The sequence below is a fragment of the Camponotus vicinus genome, unplaced genomic scaffold (genome assembly GCF_025532165.1).
Source record: "Camponotus vicinus isolate PSW18456_S1 unplaced genomic scaffold, iyCamVici1.0 SCAF_4, whole genome shotgun sequence".
Taxonomy (NCBI): Eukaryota; Metazoa; Arthropoda; class Insecta; order Hymenoptera; family Formicidae; genus Camponotus; species Camponotus vicinus.
The window spans coordinates 23,795,855-23,816,101 of NW_028141976.1; the positions used below are offsets into that span (position 1 = coordinate 23,795,855).

At 28.0% G+C, this 20,247-nt stretch overlaps 2 protein-coding genes across 3 annotated transcripts; one reads left to right on the forward strand and one right to left on the reverse strand.

Moving 5' to 3' along the window:
- The first annotated feature begins 233 nt into the window (after positions 1 to 233).
- Positions 234 to 6,215, forward strand: LOC145970105 (uncharacterized). 2 transcript variants are annotated; one of them, XM_083096580.1, is made up of 4 exons: positions 234 to 421; positions 1,072 to 1,265; positions 1,630 to 1,806; positions 5,143 to 6,215. In XM_083096580.1, the coding sequence occupies exons 2-4, from the start codon at positions 1,083 to 1,085 to the stop codon at positions 5,803 to 5,805; spliced, it is 1,023 nt and encodes a 340-aa protein (XP_082952706.1). In that variant the 5' UTR covers positions 234 to 421; positions 1,072 to 1,082; the 3' UTR covers positions 5,806 to 6,215. The 2 variants fall into 2 exon arrangements, with proteins under 2 accessions (XP_082952706.1, XP_082952704.1); XM_083096578.1 differs by having other exon boundaries at positions 239 to 421; positions 5,140 to 6,215.
- A 120-nt stretch (positions 6,216 to 6,335) lies between these two features.
- Positions 6,336 to 11,836, reverse strand: Flr (actin-interacting protein 1 flr). The gene is made up of 13 exons (XM_083096577.1): positions 11,646 to 11,836; positions 10,049 to 10,170; positions 9,862 to 9,952; positions 9,443 to 9,590; positions 9,204 to 9,371; positions 8,954 to 9,122; positions 8,704 to 8,832; positions 8,521 to 8,625; positions 8,114 to 8,434; positions 7,594 to 7,704; positions 7,347 to 7,505; positions 6,647 to 6,797; positions 6,336 to 6,588 (listed from the first exon to the last, which is right to left on the reverse strand). Exons 1-13 carry the CDS (start codon positions 11,659 to 11,661, stop codon positions 6,479 to 6,481), a joined length of 1,800 nt encoding a protein of 599 aa, XP_082952703.1. The 5' UTR covers positions 11,662 to 11,836; the 3' UTR covers positions 6,336 to 6,478.
- Positions 11,837 to 20,247: the final 8,411 nt, after the last annotated feature.

Genomic DNA, 20,247 nt, shown 5'->3' on the forward strand with positions numbered 1-20,247 from the left:
TAAAAATAATTATATAAGTATATGTGAAAACTTAGGGCAACTTCGATTAAACTCTAATTAATTTAATCGTTAATTATTTTATAGAATGACCCCATATCACACAAAATTTCTAACAGTACAATTATTATATGTAACATTTTGAAATGTTGCTGTTAGTCATTTTATAAATTAATAAACGATTAAATAAATCAGAATTTAGTCGGAAGTGACTTTGAAAACTGCTTCAAAAAATCGCGTCAAATCGTAGCAATTATTTCGATATAAAATCGACAGATGACAATGTCGATTATTGGTCGCAACTTGGCGCATTCTATCTACTGTAATTGTGTGATTCGTGTCACTCGTGATTATGGCGATCGTCAGATGAAAGGGAGCAGTGTACAGAGGAATTGCGTTTACAGTGGACGGCGATTTTAACGAGGTAAGAAATATGTAAAGTCGTCTCCTCGCCAATCTTCTCCTCGCGATTTCACGACGATTTCGAATTGTCGACGCTTTAATTGTCACGAGCTGTCTGATCCATAAATCACACACATGGCTGTCCTTTTCCTCCAGCCATACCTGAGTACAATAATAGATTTGGCTGGAACCTGCAGCCTGATTAAATAAATAGTATTGTGTCTCTCTGTATATCTCTCTCTTCAACTAGCTTCAGTGGTATTGCATCAAATAAATTTCTTGTTATAATTCTTGATGTAACTGACTGTTTTTTCATTGTAGTTTCATTACTTGCATCACATAATTTCTTAAATCCCTATCTATAACATTTGAACATTTTTGTATGCAATAATATACACAAAATATATTTTATTGTTAAGTTCGTGTAAGCACATACAATAATTAATATTATATGTCGTCGCGAAAAGTATCTTCAACTATATCTAACTTTAACAAAGTGACTTTTAGATTCCTTCAAAAATGATCTTGCATTTAATTTTTGCATTTTTGTTAGTGCAAGTTTAATTGCATATAGAAATTGGTTTTTTTTCCTTTGTACAATTTTATTGCCACTTGAAAATTATGCCTATTTTCTAAAATGTGAGATTTCAATATGGTGTTTTCTTTCTACAGCAAAAACAGATATGGAGAGTCAACAGTTTTGTTTACGATGGCACAATTTTCAAAATACATTACTGAGCTCTCTTCCAAAATTGCTCGATGGTGGTCATCTAACAGATGTTACACTGAGCGCTGGTGGTAGACACATTCATGCTCACAGAATCATACTCTCAGCTTGTAGTTATTATTTTAAAGAACTGTTTAAGGTATTTACTTAAAATATCTTATCTAGTTGTATGACTGCATATATCAGTTCATTAACATATATAACAGCACAAAATTTTTAAATACGTTCAATAAATTTTACTTTTAATATAATATGATGTTATATGTCTTGTATTACTCTTCTGCTTACTTTTATATTGCAAGATTTAATGTAATACAAATTTAGTATTATTAACTTAATTATTTGAATAAAATAAACATAATTATTTCTATAATTATCTTATTTTTTCTGTTATTATATAGAGTCAATATATTGCTTATATTGTCAATCAAATCATATTTGGTTTAAATTGATATTATTTGCAAGATGATATTACATATAGAACTTTAAAAATAAACTTTTAGGACTTAAACTCTTTGCAACATCCGGTCATTGTATTGCCAGGCATGGAATATTCAAACTTATGCGCTCTAGTCAAGTTTATGTATAATGGCGAAGTGAATATTTATCAAGAACAATTGCCTGCACTTTTAGCTATGGCTGATACATTACATATTTGTGGATTAGCTGATATGGCTGGGGTAAGTATTCTTTATTATTATTCAATATATAAAAAAGAGAACTATTATATATATTTGAAATATTAAGAATATTGCATATCTAAAAAGAATTATGCACATCTATATTGTACTTATATTTCCATAATTTTCTACCTGTTTTTCTCTCAACACTTCTAGCATTATATATAATGATTTATGAAAATTTATATAAAAAATATTGATATATTTACTAACTATAGATTACATATTAATTTTAATTTTTAGTATTAATTTATCTTACAATATATATATATATATATATATATATATATATATATATATATATATATATATGTATATATACAGGGTGTCCGATTCGTGAGGGACCAAACGAAAAGTAATGATAGATTGGGTCAAACTAAGAAGAAAAGTCCTCTATCATTTTGCAAAATTCGCAATAATTATTAAGTAATAAGCAAAAATGTCACATGAAGGTTACCTTTAACTTTTTAAATGGAACCCCCTATTTTTTATTATGTATTCTTATAGCTTATCTCGAGAGCTTTCCAAAACACTATAATAAAGTATTTCTTCATTGAGTACTTTTCGAATTATGAGGCTTGAAATAATTTCTTAATTTTACATAAACCATAAAATATCTAGTAAAATATTCATTTTTCGATTATCTTACCTTAATACTTTTATATACAAAACAATGAGAGGAATCAATTGGTGTAAAGAAAAAACATAGTTGTTTAAAAAATAGTAAAGAAAAAACAGTTGTAAAAAAAACATGTAATTTGCAATTAACAATTACATATTTTTTCTTAAAAACAACTATGTTTTTTTTTACACCAATTGATTCCTCTCATTATTTTGCATATAAAAGTATTAAGGTAAGATAATCGAAAAATGAATATTTTACTAGATATTTTATGGTTTATGTAAAATTAAGAAATTATTTCAAGCCTCATAATTCGAAAAGTACTCAATGAAGAAATACTTTATTATAGTGTTTTGGAAAGCTCTCGAGATAAGCTATAAGAATACATAATAAAAAATAGGGGGTTCCATTTAAAAAGTTAAAGGTAACCTTCATGTGACATTTTTGCTTATTACTTAATAATTATTGCGAATTTTGCAAAATGATAGAGGACTTTTCTTCTTAGTTTGACCCAATCTATCATTACTTTTCGTTTGGTCCCTCACGAATCGGACACCCTGTGTATATATATATATATATAATATAATATAATATAATATAATAATCTATATTTGAAAAACACATTAATTATAGAAATATGAGACTTTGAGAATTTTTGTTATTATTATCATTGAGTTTTCAAATTTAGGTCAAATATATTCAAAAACTTGCTAATTGTATGCAAAAAAATACATAATATATTGATAGATAAATATATGTGCATAATAATTATATCACATTATAATGTAGCCGGAAATAAAAATTGTGATATTAATGGCGTGCTATTATTAGTACTTAAGGTAATTAGCATGAATAATATTCAATCTTTTTGATATGCTTGCTCTCTCGAATAAAAATTTCAGATTGCTTATAACAAAGCATGTACTTCAAACGCCGTTATAATATACGATTTTCCCTAACAATTCTTATTCTATTACAAATATACATACTAAATATTTTATCCCTTTTGTGTTCAGATATATATATATATATATATATATATATATATATATATATATATATATATACACACACATTTATAAATTTGCATAAAATAATTATACAATATAGCTAGTATATAATATATAGCTAAATAAATCTTGAATAATATTTTTTATTATTAAATTGCATCATTTTAAGTTGCAATGCATTTTTTCCTTATTAATAATATAATATTCACCTATTTATGCATTATAATATTTGATTGATAGTATTTGTATCTTTAAATATCTATTGAATATCTCTATTAGAGAAATAAGATAAGAGATAAATAATATTGCTTTTTGCGAAATTACCTTACAATTTTTTTAAACTCTCTAATATTGCACAATTAGATTATATGATATAGATGATATATATCTGATATTCATTTGATAACAATAAATCTTATAAATATTTATCTGTTATAAAGAATATATATCTTATCTATGTCTTATCAATCAACCTCGATGTATTACAACTTACATATCATTGTAAATGCATATCCTTATAACATGCATGCTTGATGCCATATATCTTATAAATTATAGAGTTGTCATGTGTATACTGTTGCAAATATTTTTTTAGAAAGATCCCAAATGAAATTTTTTAAATTAATTTCATACTTATTTAATAGAATGAAGAACAAAATATATACGCGTTTGCTTTTGTTCCTTTCTTAATCCTTTTATATTATCCTATGATCGTGTTGTTTTGTTCAGGTCACTTAAATACATTCACTGTCGTTCCTCAAGAAGTACCTCACGAAGGATATTATAGTGCTACACATATTATGTTCGTACATGCATCGAGAAGGAACGATAATGAATAAAAACGATATCCACGAGATCAAGATCGTTGTGTGTGTTGCAACTAAATGCAAGTGGATGCATCCCATGGAACCTTACCCCATAGAATGACTTTACAGGTATACCTAAAATATAGCTTCTTCCATGGATCTCTAAATTACTAAAATGTTTAGCAAAGTTATAGAACGGCGATTTTTTATACAATACATTCTGTTTTTTTGCAGAATAATAATACTTAACATTTTAGTCAAGTGTGATGATAACAAATGTTTAGCATTAATTTGTCAAGTCTGAAGATCTTCAAACAAAGTAATTCAAACAAAATAATTTTCTAAAATATAAATCAGCAATTGTGCACTTTTATGTGCTAAACAATCATACATATATAGCATATTATTTAGTATAATTTATATTTTTTTACAGAAGAGCAGACATGTTAAGAAAATTTTCATTGTTTAACAAATTTATACAGTCCGAGACAATGAATAAATAAATAAATCATATGAACAATAAAAAATTATCATGCTAAATATCCTTAAGTAATATTTTTTAAATATCATTTAAATTAAAATTAATTATTGAATACTTTAAAAGAAGATACATTTCTTGCTTGTATGTGATTAATATCTACATATGTATTTTATTTAGAAGTTAAATTATGTTTATACCATGTGAATATTGAAAAATAAACACAATTTATATTCTTGTTTAAATATTTGTAATAAAATTATACATATATCTCTTAATTATTAAAAATATCAAATTCAAATGTTTTTAATATAAAGCATATATATATGACGCCGCCGTAATATACTTTTTAGATCACTTTTTGTTTTTAACAAAGAAATATAATTGTTTAATATAATTTACATGTCTTTATTTCAGAAGAATTCAAGACATGATAATGGTTTATATGCACAGCCCCAGGAAAAACTATCAAACGAAGAAATAATAACAACAGAATCAAAAGATAACACAACGGCTATTGAATCAGAATCGGTATCTGCATCTCTACATGAGGTAATAGATAATTTAGATGATGAAGAGCCTAGCAACGATCAAGAAAGTATACCATATTGTGTAAAGACGAAGCCTTATTATTCCATAAACGCAAAATTAAATCAAAGGGAGAAAACGTCTGTTCCTGTTAATGTATCTGTTAATAAGTATCTCGACAAAGGATATTCGGAAAATATAACGGATGAGACCACATCAATCACGGAGGATCAAATTGCACCACTAGAAGATGTAAAACCGCCATCGGCCGCGTGGGACGCAAATTTCAAGTTACTCGCGGCATCCGCATCCGGCAAAACTTCTCAGACCTACAACAAATCTAGTGTCACATGTTTTATTTGTGGTAAACAGTTGAGCAATCAGTATAACCTGCGCGTACATATGGAGACACATAGCAATAGTTCATATAGCTGCACATCGTGCTCGCACGTATCACGATCGCGAGATGCGTTAAGGAAACATGTGTCATATAGACATCCGGTAGCTTCTTCGCAGAAACGTCCACGATACACATCAAAACCACCATTACTATGATGATGAAGTCACTGTTGTTATTATGTATATATGTTACATATATAGACATTTTGACCTTTTGCGCTAGAATATCTTTCTATTAAAAATTTTTGGTGCAATTACGGAAGGAGAAAAAGTTTGAAAGAGATAAAAATATTTTATTAAATATATTAAAAATACACCCGTTTTGAAAAATTTGTTCTAGACATATTGCACTAGAGAATAATTTAGTGAGAGTTCTCATGGTACCTTACATTTGTTAAGAACAGCACTGGACTGATTAATGATAAGAAAAGCTATAACATCTTATTTCATTAAATGTACAAACAACAAAGTAAAGTGTGATCATGTTCCTGAAGACCTTTAGTGTTCGAATTGTTATTGCTTTCTTGTTATTGTTACACTGTTTTAATAAAGACAAATTAGATAAATTGCGTGACTTTTAGTGCAAATATACAATATATCTAGAAATTGATAGATAAAACATCAGGAGGCTTTAAATAGTTTTATGGAATGTAAATTACTTTCAATGAAATCAATAAAAAGAGATGTAGAGATTGCAATATAATCTTTTTAATATATTAAGGATTGTATTAAAAAATAATATACAATATTCATAGACTACGAAATAAATAAAATGCTTCCAAAATTGAGTTTTTCCTTATAAGTGACAATAAATTCTTCCAAAAGTTAATTATATTTTTTCTATACGCCATATTTTAGTATTGCAGTCCTGTCCAACAGAGATTAATGTTTCTTCATCTAGCCAAACTAAACGTGTTATTTGGCTTTGAGGATGTGCATCTAAAAGAATTTTCTATTAATTACAATCCGAAGAAAAAAATTTGCTGTATTTGCTTACTTTTAATGATAGTATGTTTCGCGGGATTTGTTACACTCCAGATAATAATAGTCGTATCGAGACTACCGCTTGCAACCATGTCAGAATTTGGAGACCATGCAACAGAGTTTACTCTTGCATTATGGAATCCCCATTCTCTATTATGTGCTAGCTGCAAATTAAATAAACATATTTTAGAGATTATATTTTCAATTTGTATTTTTATGCAATTGTAATTTATATAATATGGATTTTTAATTATATTTATGTCACTCACCCTCTGTTAATCCAATAAGCATAAAAATCATAACAATTCATTAAAAAAAAAAGGATAAATATAATTACTTTATATATATAAAATTGAATTTTATATGTATACCATCACACATATATAGTATCAAATTTCTAAATATATTACAATTATATTTTATATAATCTCTATAAAATTCATAATGTTAATACTATTGATCTTCTATTCATATTTTATTGTTGTCATATTAGATTAGATTATGTTATTAAAAATAAAAAAGTACACGATTTTTTTGGCAATGAAGAGTATTAGGAGTTTCAGAGAATTTAAATATTTTTTTGTTTTTTATATATTGCAACAAATATAAGTTCAATTATGAATTAAAAATCTATAACTAATTTTTTTATTATATATAATTTTAAAAAATTTCAACAATTTTATAAATTATATTCTTTATAAAATATACTTTACCTTATATTCTGGTACAGCATATAATATAACTTTTCTGTTTGCATCACAGGCAACTAAATATTTATTATCAGGGCTATATGAAACATCCGTAACTGGACCCAGGTGTTCTAATTCAGTCTTTTGAGTTAGTATAGTGTCTGACAATTCATAAATATAAACCTATAAAATAAATTATATATATTAAACAATATAAATATTTTTTACATATTTTTCACATATATTAAAAACATATATAAAAAAAACGAACTTTATTGTCAGATGTAGAGCCAACAGCTACATCTCCAGTTTCTTGATTAATTGACACACATGATGGTTCGTAATTAATTGACAGCTTATTACCATTTTGCGTAACTGCGATCTATAAAGGATGACACCATTGTGTTTTACATTAGTTAGAAAGTTAAATTTATTATATATATAAAATGTCCACATAAAAATAATTTATGCTTTTTGAATTTATTTATAGCAAGTTCTGTAATAAAAATTATGTATGCTATATTTTTACAACTAAAAACATACATATACTAATACAATTAATAAACATTATTTTCTTTCTTCTCTAAGGCCTCCGCTACAATGAGTCGCAAGTCGTAAGTCGTAAGCAAATTGACCAATCATGGTTGATTATTTTTGAAATAATCGACTATGGTTGGTCAATTCGCTTACGACTTACGACTTGCGACTCATTGTAGCGGAGACCTTAGAATTGCTAAATAAATACGAGAAATCGAAAACTACTTTTGTGGACATTTTTGTATTTGACTTACCTGACGAATTGAAGCCACTATAGCTATATCATTATATATATCCAGACCTCGTGGCTGCGAATCCAATTTTACTACAGACGTCTCTGCGTAAGCGTTTGTTGCAATATCGATTGATCTTAAAGTATCGTCGATGCCGGCAGTATAAAGTAAATTACCCGCGGCCTTCATTCCGTTAATTTGATTACCATGACCATGTCCTTGTACACGATCATTCTCCCCCGTTTCTGCATTCCAATTAGTAATGTAACCATCATGAGACCCAGTATAAATCGTACCTCTATCAGGACTTAATGTTAGTACCGTTATTGGTTTGTTATGACCCTAAAAATATTGAAAAACAATAAAAAAAAACATTAAAAATGAGTTAACTTTGAAAGATATAAATCAATAAGAAAAGCAAAAATTACTTTTATTATCCTTATAGGCTTTTGAGGATTGTCGACATCAAGATAATTGATGAAGCCACTAAGTGACACGGATAATAAATGCTTTCCTTGCCATAAACAGCTTACCTGAAAGCATAGATTTAATATATATTGCATATTTATTTTTTCGAAAGATTTTACCAATTGATTATATAAACTACAAACTTGTTGATCATCAACTGTTGTTCCCATATTGAATTCAGTAATTAAAGAACGCGTTTCTACATCCCACAGTTTACATGTTTTATCTCCAGAAGCAGTTAATAATTGTTTACTATCAGGTTTCCATGCAACCTATAATACAAATAATAAACATTATATTTTTAACTCATTATATTTTTATAAATTATTAAAATTGAGATAATTTGTCATCATCTTTTTATAAGTTTAAACGAATTGAATAAATATTACACACCCCATAGACTCCACCTTGATGCGCAGGAGATCCTACTTCCCCAATAAGATCAGAAGTTGTTCCATTATATATAAATACTTTTCCATCAAATCCACCAGAAGCAAATAGATTTCCATCAGGCGAATAACGTACAGTTTGGACAAAACGAGTATGATCTTGCTTTGTCATCCTAAATAAATGGCAAAGATCAATAAATTATGCAAAGATCTAGAGTCTTTAATAAAATCAGAATATAGTTCATTATATATACTTGAACTTGAATGGAGGCCCTTCAAACACGGCAATAGTATTATCTTCGCTTCCTGTTATTAATCGAAACGGTCTTGCCGGTCTGAAATCGCACGAATTGATAGGCTTACTTTGACCAGAGATCTCACCTACTGAAGTTCCTGTTTCTGCCATAAAGACATGTCCAAATCTAAGCATAATTACTAATGTTAACATTATTTCCCTTATGATATTTTATTTATTATAGTAGCATTTGGGTACCTTTCTCTTCCTTCTCCAACTACAACCATGCGTTGACTGTCTGGTGACCAGGCAATATCTTTAATGGGCCCACCAATAGGATGGAATTCATTTTTTAATATATGTTCTTTGTTAACTGTATCCCAAATACGTACTTTACCCGATTGATCTGAAATAAAAACATACTACATAAATATTTAATTTTTATTTTAGTTTTTCTGTATATTAAAATTAAAATAAATAGAAAAATTAATAGATAAAAGAAAATATAAAATTTTGAACAAATAGATAATTATAATTGTCAAAGTTTATAAATAATAATTATCATATACTATATTATGTATAATAATTCATTATTATATTGAATTCTCAGATAATTAAAATATCTATATGTATGAGATATATTAATATATAATATTTAAATATTCTTAATAATATACCTCCTGAGGCTATATAGAAACCACTAGGAGAATATTTGGCAACATTTACTGGGCAAGAATGTTCTGTATAGATATCTGCAATTGCTGGATTCTGTAATATATTCAGAGAGAGACATAAATTAATATATCCCTCCCCTTGTTACTTTAAACAATGGAAAAAAATATTTGTTATATTATAAAAATTTACATCTATATTTCTAATGATAACACTGTTGCCATTGGTGTATAAAAAGTTTTTTCCTTTGGGATCACCACATAGCACAAGAGGTTGTCCTCTTTGAGTCCTTGGTAATGCAGCAAATATATATTCTGTAATATAAAAAAATGGAAACAATTCGATAAGAAAATATTAAGGAATATAGATATCTTCAATAACAAATAAGTATGTATTAAATAAATTGAATTTTAATATTTGTAAGAAACAAGTGAATAACTTTAATTAATATATTATTTTATTTTTTATTAATATTATTATATTTTTGTTTAGTGCAATAAATAATAATGTATAATATGCATAAAATATTATTTTTTACTATTTATATAATATTAAGTACAATATTATTTTGGCTACATAGGCACATAGTTACATTGACATGTAATAAGTAGAAAATTAATAAATTTTTACAAAAATGATATTGTTGTATAAAGAAAAGGGATCAAATAACATGGAAACAATGCATAATACATCCAATTGCTGGAACTAAAATACTCCTTCGTTGATACATTGGCATAGATCCAGTTCCTAATATTTCAAATTATTTTGAGACTAACAAGCTACAGCATATCCTGCATTAAACTATAGTTTCTGCTCTAAAAGTATTATTGAAAAAAAATTTTTATACTTTGAATAATATACATTAATTGTATTTATATTTAATAATAGCTTTTTTTCCACTTTCTCTCTTTATGTAAATAAAATTATATACATAATTAAAATTAATAAAAATATAAACTTTTTAAGATATTTTCTTTATCATTAAATAATTTTTTCTAGTAGATATTTATGATATACAATGTGAAATAATTCTTCCTTTTTTATGTCTTTCGTTTGTCTGATAAAAATATAATGCTAAATGTAATTAACTAATATCTGAGATTTTTAACATTTAATCTGTTGATTCACCTTTTTACTGATGTGGCTGATATACAGAGTGTCCAAAAAAGTTCCTTGATATATATTAAAATCTAAAGAATTGATATCTTCTTTAATAGTTATTTAGCTATTAATATCTCGATAAATTTTAATATAACATGTGTGTGCTAAATCTTAAATATTTTAAAACTCCAATAAATTAAAAATTCTTGGACATTAATAACAAATTTATTATTTATGTGCACCTTGAAAAATTTTGTTTCGCGAAAAAACATCTTTTTATTTATTTTTCATTAACAATATAAATTTATCTTAAATTGTCTTAAGAATTTACAGAGAAGAAATGCCAATAATTTTTCAACACCCTATACATATAGATTGACATCGGCCGCGCGTCCGGCTTATCATGTCATGTACGATAATACTTCTGATTCTTAAATAAAAAGTAAAAAAAGTACAAAATATGAACTGTTACTTGATGTTTAAGTGAATACAAATAATACGTAAAGAAAATCGCGCATGTAAAAATTCTTCCTTTCGTGTCTGATACATTATAACGATCTTATGGTCCGACCGAAGAGGAGTAAACCGGACAAAATCGAGAAGAGATATGTACTTTATACAGCTCGAAATCGTACAGTACGACAAGCTGGTTCGCGAACGTCTAAAATGTCTTCACATTGCAACTTACTTGTTTCATACGACATCTTCCTGATACACAGTCTCCTTCGCACCCGCTGATATTTAACGAAATTTCGAATAGGAAAATTCTAATGTCTACGGAAAGCTGTAACGACAATACGTATGACACTCGCGACAGCACCTCCCACACACGCTCACGTTCGTAATACTTGTTCCGCCCTTCGCCTTATTTGGTTGAAACATGAACGAAGAAGTTACTAGATCGTCCGAAACGTGCGTGCAGAGAGAAGACAGAGATGTCGTGGCCTGCTTTTAGGTGATCCCTGAAAGCGATACTCCCTCTATGGACATTGAAAACGTCGACATGAACTACAAAGCCAAAGTCCATGAATGTTCTCAGAGGGTAATATATAATGTGCACAATTTCTGGTTTTGTTCCGTTCTATGTGCACGAAATGCCGGTAGCACCAGTGCTGTATAACAACCCACACAGCACCAAGTCGTCTAAAAGTACTACTAAAACTGGACATTTTTTTGTCACAGACATCTTTTACTGACATCGTTAAGTCGACAAAAAGATGGCTAAAAGTCGTCTCATGACCCGAATTCAGTGACTTTTTAGTCTTGTCCATATGATGACTATAAGATGACTTGATTCATTCTATATAGATTATCGACACTCGGTAGTAGGAATACTTCAATACACGCAATAAATGGGCTATTTCTTCCATTTATCCGCCTAATTTTTAATAATCTGTTTAATATTCTGAATCCCAACAAGGAATCCAGATTATTAAATAAATTATTTTAAATTCAATTTGTCAGAAATTAAACTGATAAACAGTAATGTCAGGCAAAGGATGCGGCTTACACGCATACAATCATTCTGCGTAGCACATGTCTGTGGCTCTCTCTGATTGATGCGTGCGAGCAGTATCCTCTTTCTGGCATTACTGCTCGTAAAAGGCAAAAATATGTTTCAGATCTTATATTAATTACTAATTCTTTATATACATTTCGTGATAAATATTAAATACGAGAAAAGTTAAGAGTGGCTCGCCGCGTAGCGGCAAGCGAAGAAACACATGCCACATACTATTATGTCTTTTTTATGTCATCTTTTTCGACAAAGCGAAAAGATGTCTTTATAGACATCTTTTCGTTTTGTCGAAAAAAATAACTTAAAAAAGACATCTTTTCGTTATCTTTTAGTATAATGTGCTGTGTGAGAAGATACTTATGTATGTAAATTGATAGTAAATAAATTATTCAATCGCGAAAGATACTGTAATATTCAAAGATGAAATAAATATTTTTCTATATTCATTGTCATATTTATATCTTTTTATTTACAAAACACAAAATGCCTGCTGTGGGATAAAAACGTTTTTAACCGTATTTCTATAAATCTTCTTAATTAGCAGTAAACTGATCTTTGATATTTATCAATCATTTTTTTAATTTTTAAAAATTTAATTATTATCAAAGGAAATATTCAAAATGAAAAGATAGAATAAACTTCGAAATCAACAATTAAATTACTAAATAAATCGCGATTTAAAATTCGCGAGAAAACACGACGAATAAATAAATCGACAATAATCGGAATATTCGATTGCGAGATACGCATAATTTTTATAATATGATAATCGAAACTATCAATAGACACGCGTGCGATATAATTATTATCACACAAATGATGACAGACGAAGATATTTTGGCAAACATTTGTGATCCGTATTGTTTATGAACATAAAATTCACTGTCCGAATTGAAATATTAATGTTAGATTATAATTAAAATACAATTATAACTATTTATAACTTACAATTTACAATTTACAAATTTATGATGCTATCAATATCAAATAATAATATTCCATTTATTCAAATATTTAATAATCGATATAATAATTTGATATTGATAGTATTAACATTTGGATTTAATATTATATTTTATTTAATACACATATATTTTTAAGTTTTAAAATAAAATATCACATGTTAAGATTTCTTAAACGTTAATAATTATGCAATTTCTTTAATATTTCTGAAGATAATTTTGATAATTTAAATTTCACTTTTAAAACATTTTTATTTTTAAAACATGTTATATTTATTTTTATTTTTAAAACATATGTTATATTTATCTTTACAACGTTTTTAAAAATAAATTCAACTTAATTAAAATAATTTTAATTTACCCCCAGGATTATTGGAATATTAAGAGAAAGAATGAATCTTACTTAATAGCCCTAACAACCCTACTATTAAAGGATTCTAATAATTTTAATAGCTCTAACAATCCTACTATTACTTAAGAGCCCTAACAACCCTAATATTAATAGAAGAATTCTAATGATTTTACTTAATAGCCTTAACAACCCTACTTCCTGATTAACTAAAATTATTCGAGATTTAAGGAACCTATCTCTAATCATCACCTCATCTAATCATGTATATATTTTAGTCACGTGCCCTAACCGCGTGCCCTAATCGCGTACCCTAATCGTACTCTTCAGGCCAGTTGAACCTACCTTTCGTTGATCCTGGCCACTTTCTTTCTCGATCTCTAATCAGAGATCGAAGAAGGAGATAATTACTCCTTCTTTTGCCGGATAATTACCGACAAAAGAGCGTGAAATATTTACGCTTATTTAGTAACGATCGTTCGGATTCACGATCGTTCGTTAAATATTGAATATAACTTTATTTTAACTGAAATAAAGCCAAATTACTACAAATTTCTATAAATTATATTTTATAATAAAATATAAAATTAATGTGTGTATTTGTCATATTACAAATTATTTAATTAATTAATCATTTGGCTTTATATTAAGTTAAAGTAAAGTTTAAAAACAATATCTACAAACAAATTCTACGATGGATGAGCTATGAGCAATTAGAAGATAAGTGCGTATTATAAGAATAAATTAGCATGAAAAATTGATAAAATTGATAATTGTTAATGCGTGTCCTTTATTTAATAAATTAGACAAAATCTTTACAAAAAAATCTTTTCTTGATCTCTCTTTTTTTTAATTAATATTTCAATATATTTTCGCAATAGATGTAAAGCATAAGTTCGAAAGAACTTATTAAAATTATTTAATTTAATTTAATTAATTTAATTTAATTATTTAATTTAATTTATTTAATTTAATCCATCCTAGCTCATCCATTTTAAGGCAACGGATTTATCTGTAATCTACAATCTACATCTACATCTACATCTGCAATCTCTACGAATCCGTTACCTTAAAGTTAAATAAAAGTTTTTTTCACTCACCGGCACTGATGCGCAACAGCGGAGTTGTTGTTATCGAAGCTAGTTGTCTGTAACATACAAATATAAAATTCATTTATAATAATGCTCACAAAATGCAATTAATATTTAAAAAAATTTTTATCGCGCGAAATTTTATATCCGATGTGTAAAATAATAAGCAGATAAACACGTATGGAAAAATTTTCTAAATTTTTGAAACCGTTTTTTAAATAGAAAATTTTTATATGACTTTTATAAAAATCTTTCTCTTTAATTCATTTAAATAATAAGATCGAATTATTGTTCGTTTATAACAAGTTAACGATTTATAACAATTAACATATAAATAATAGATATTCACCATCAGGTTGCTCCGCCGATGTAAGATGCCTCTCCCAGGCCTCCTCCTCCTCTCATGTTGTTGGCGCGCGATACTTTTAACGACACTCCCGCACTCGCGAGCGATATTTTTATATCGCTATTTCCGCTATTTTACGCGCGATACTTAACGGTGTCCGCACTATTTCGGTACGATAAAAAATTTTCTATTTGATCGCGCGATGTATATACTTAATATGTATATACTTTGAACGGCACTCCCGGTTTCGGTACGAGCGAAAATCCCATTTCACTTACGAGAATCAGCTTCGAGTCAACAGGTCGGGAATGCAACGATACAACGAGCAAGGACTAAGCCCAAACCGGAAAGAAGACGAAACGATTGACGGAAATGGAGGAAAATGAAGTTCCTCAACTCTTTTTCGCGCATAATTATCCTATCTCGTATCGAACCTGGACCCGCTAAGCACGATTTCAGGTGCTCCGCCCGGACATATTATGCCTCTCGCGGTTGCTATATGCTACACCAGGCTAGTAGACGGCAAAAGAAGAGGATACCCACATTTTTTAAACGCTAACATTCAGCAATTTAGAAAATGGAGAGGCAACCCCTTTTACCGAGCGAAAATCGTGCCTAGGGGAATCCACTCGACTCCTCGACAGGGTTAACACACGCAGTGCGTGTGGCTGTAGACGAGCAAAGAGAAGGAACCCATTGACGACCATCCCGAGCAATCGATCGAGTTCTAACTAATTCGGGCCGAATCACTTGACGAAGCACGAAACACGAAGCGCGAGTGTACGTTGCATAGTAACGTGTGCAAACTCGAAACATCCCAGTTAGTTAGCATCGGAAGTAGAGACTCGTGACAATAAATGAAATTGGGATTTTATATGAAAAAGTCCAAAAGTTCCGCAAAAACGCGACAACGCGAGAATACTGCAACGCGAAAACGCGGTAACGAAGCGCTTGCCGTCCGCGGCACGTTGACGGCATCGACGACGCGAAAGGGTACTTAGCTTCCCATTCAAGCACCTTAAGATTTATCATAAATAGAAAAATGTAAGATAAATCTCAAGACACCATCCAAGTACTAAGCCCTCCCACCGCGACAAGGTGTACCCCATGGGAGGGTTATATGTATTATATATAATTTTATATATAATATAATACATAATTTGAAATTTATTTTGTAATATAGTACATAAATTTAAATTCTCAAATATAAACGATAAATAAAAATATAAAAGATAAAAGAAAATCTATTATATAAAGCAATGTTCAAAATAATTGATTTTAAAACTAATTATTGCGCGCAATTAATTTTTACTTTTAAATAGATATATTTTAATGTTATAAATCGAGTAATTACAAAATAATTTATATTTCTTATAGATATAAACTTTTAAAAATATGATAAATAAAAAAATTTCTATTTTTTTATATATGAAATATTTAAATAAATATATTAATATGAAATGTTTTATAAAATATAAGAAGTAACTGAAAATATTAATTAATAAAAAATTTTATAAATGTTTTAATTATTTTAAAATAAAATGGAGTATTTTTTATAAGTATATGTATTATATATGTTACAATTTAAAACCACTATCAAAGAAATAAAATGAAACGAGAAATATGTATATTTTGAATATATATACTATTGATAAATGATTTATATATTGTTACGTCCGCGGAACGATATATATCGAACGCGCGCGACACAATCGGCATACGCTGACGCTCGTGCACTCGTAAATAATAACGCGATTTAAGGTGCACAAGAATTTTAATAAATCGCGAGTAACATACAAGAATTCAGAATGATCGTAGAACGGATCACAAATAGACGCGCGTCCGCACAACTTGACAGCTGGGCTCAGACTCTTTGACAGTCGTTGTTTATAACAATATCTTGACAACGCGCGCGGAAACGATCTTCTTCGAAAGAATTCACCGAGTGACGAATACATTTAGCGGGACAGGACGCGGGGACGCAACAATATAATAAATAACGAATGTGATAAATAATTAATATTAATGACTTACATCATATCTTATTGATCCATCCACTTCCAAAACCTCCTTTTTTCTTTTGCTTTCTTCGCTTTTTCCTCATCGGCACTTCAATTCTCGTTGCACTCATTTGAATTCCTCGTTGCACTTACACTCATTCACGAAAAGTTCCTCGTTGCACTTGCAATTGTGTTCAGAGAAAGAATTTGATAATATGTGAAACGTCTCACATCACTATTTCACTGCTCAAGAGCCACTGAGCGAATGATCGTAAGTCAGAAACATTACCGCGGTACTGTTTATATCGCCAAGGTTGACTATGTAAAGGAAGAATTTGATAATATATGAAACGTCTCACATCCCTACTTTACTGCCCAAGGCTACTGTGCGAATGATAATAAAGCCGTGTATATTAACAATAGCGAGATACTATTTATCAAGGTCGAACACGGTGTTATTGATAATTCTCTCGTTGCCGAAATATTTTCTGTAATATAAAATATTCGTGCACGGAATATTAAATTATAGAAGCATTTTAATTTATTAATTAAGATTAATTGATTATTTATTAAACTATTCATCATGAAGTCTTTCGTTATGCTAATTATTTGCATCTATAATTCGATTGTTTTACTTTGTGTTCTCTCATAATCCAAATTATTTTTAGATTTTCAAGTAGAATGATAAAGTAACACGGATGAAATATATTTGTGACTCTAGGTATTGAAATAATAATTATTGTCCGTAAAGATCGCAACGATCGAAGCGATTATTTAACATTCTGGATTCATATCATTTAATCGATTCTCGATTAAATTGTACATTGTTTAATTAACAAGGATTGAGAAAATTTAAAGTATTGGTCGAAATATAATTAATTCTAATATTGTTAAAGATATATTATTATAATTAGCATCAATGATCGAAAGATCATGACATAATTAATTCTCTTATCCCCTTTTATGTATCTTCTGTTTCAATTTTTATTCACAGTAATAAATGATTACGATTCGATCAAAGTTTATCGTTGCGCTACAATTTCATGTCGTTAATTAATTTTTAATTAATTAATATTTATTAATATTTAAAGCAAATTATGTTTCGATACTAATCGTAATCGTGTTTAATAAAAAAATTACAATTTAGAACGAAGCGTTTCTCATCACTACCTTATTACTCGAGAGTCATCGTGCGAATGATGACAAAGCCGAAACATAGCGCGCTACTGTTTATATTTTATATTGCCAAAGTCGAACACCGTGATATCAATGATTCGTTGCCGAAATATTTTATACATTATAAAATATACACTAACACGTAATATTAACTTATAGAAGTATTTTAATTTATTGATTAAAATTGATTATTTATTAAACAATTTATCACGGAGCCTTTCGTTATGCTAATTATTTGCATTTATAATTCGATTGTTTTAGTTCGTGTTCTCTCATAATCCAAATTATATTTAGATTATCAAGTAGAACGATAAAGTAACACGGATGAAATTTGTGACTCTAAGTATTAAAATAATAATTATTGTTCAAAATGATCGAAGAGATTATTTAATATTTTGGATTCCTATTATTTAATTGATTCTCGATTAAATTGTATATTGTTTAATTAACAAGGATTGAGAAAATTTAAAGCATTAGTTGAAATATATTTCTAATATTGTTAAAGAAATATTATAATCAGCATCGAAAGATCATAATATATTTAATTCTCTTATCCCCTTTTATGTATCCCTTTTGTTTCAATTTTTATTCGCAGTAATGAATGATTGCGATTCGATAAAGATTTATCGCGATACAGTTTTATGACGTTAAATATTTTTTAGTTAATTAATTTTTATTAATATTTATAGCAAAATATGTTTCGATATTAATCGTAATCGTTCTTAGTAAAAAAATTACAATATACGAAGCGTTTCTCACCACTACTTTATTGCTCGAGAGTCACCGTGCGAATGATGACAAAGCCGTAACATAGCGCACTACTGTTTATATTTTATATTGCCAAAGTCGAACACCGTGTTATCGATAATTCGTTCCTGAAATATTTTACGTACTATAACATATACTGTTATACATGAGAATATTAAATTGCAGAAGTTTTTTAATTTATAGATTAATTAATCGATTATTTATTAAACAATTAATTAACATACGAAGCATTACTTTACTGCTCGAGTATCACCGAGCAAATAATAGCAAATGATAACATACAAACAATAATATGCTATTGTTTACGTCGCCAAAGTCGAACATAATGTTATTGATAATTCGTTGCCGAAATATTTTATATATTATAAAATATACACTAACGCCGAATATTAAATTATAGAAGTGTTTTAATTTATTGGTTAAGTTGATTATTTATTAAACAATTTATCACGGAGCCTTTATGTTAATTATTTGCGTATATAATTCAATTGTTTTATTTTGCGTTCTTTCATAATCAAAAAAAATATGTAATTGTTAATTGCAAATTACATATTTTTTCTTCGAAACAATTATGTATTTTCTTTACACCAATTGATTCCTCTCATTATTTTGTACATAAAAGTATTAAGGTAAGATAATCGAAAAATGAATATTTTACTAGATATTTTATGATTTACGTAAAAATTAAGAAATTATTTCAAGCCTCATAACTCGAAAAGTACTCAATGAAAAAATACTTTATTACAGTGTTTTGAAAAACTCTTGAGGTAAGCTACAAGAGCTTTTTTTTGGCAACAGATAGCCCTGACACCCTGTATAAGGAATGAAAAAGAGAAAGTAAAATAGAGAGAATATTGCGAAGTATATTCAATTAGTATAATTAAATAATAAATATAATATGTATAAATAGATACATAAAATATATATAATGGTATAATATAATTTTTATAATATATTTTATAAAATATAAATACATTCACATAATTACTCATATATTATACATTATGTATTTTTATGTATTCAATAAGTTTCAAAAGCATACAAATTGATAAATTAAGATATATAAAAAATGTTTATTA

Coding starts and splice junctions, on each gene's coding strand:
- Flr (XM_083096577.1), bottom strand. Junction 7,705..8,113: donor TAGTGGCTTCAATTCGTCAG/GTAAGTCAAATA, acceptor CATCCTTTATAG/ATCGCAGTTACGCAAAATGG. Junction 7,506..7,593: donor GCTCTACATCTGACAATAAA/GTTCGTTTTTTT, acceptor TTTATTTTATAG/GTTTATATTTATGAATTGTC.
- LOC145970105 (XM_083096578.1), top strand. CDS start 1,083: ATGGAGAGTCAACAGTTTTGTTTACGATGGCACAATTTTCAAAATACA. Junction 1,266..1,629: donor ATTTTAAAGAACTGTTTAAG/GTATTTACTTAA, acceptor ATAAACTTTTAG/GACTTAAACTCTTTGCAACA. Junction 1,807..5,139: donor GATTAGCTGATATGGCTGGG/GTAAGTATTCTT, acceptor TCTTTATTTCAG/AAGAATTCAAGACATGATAA.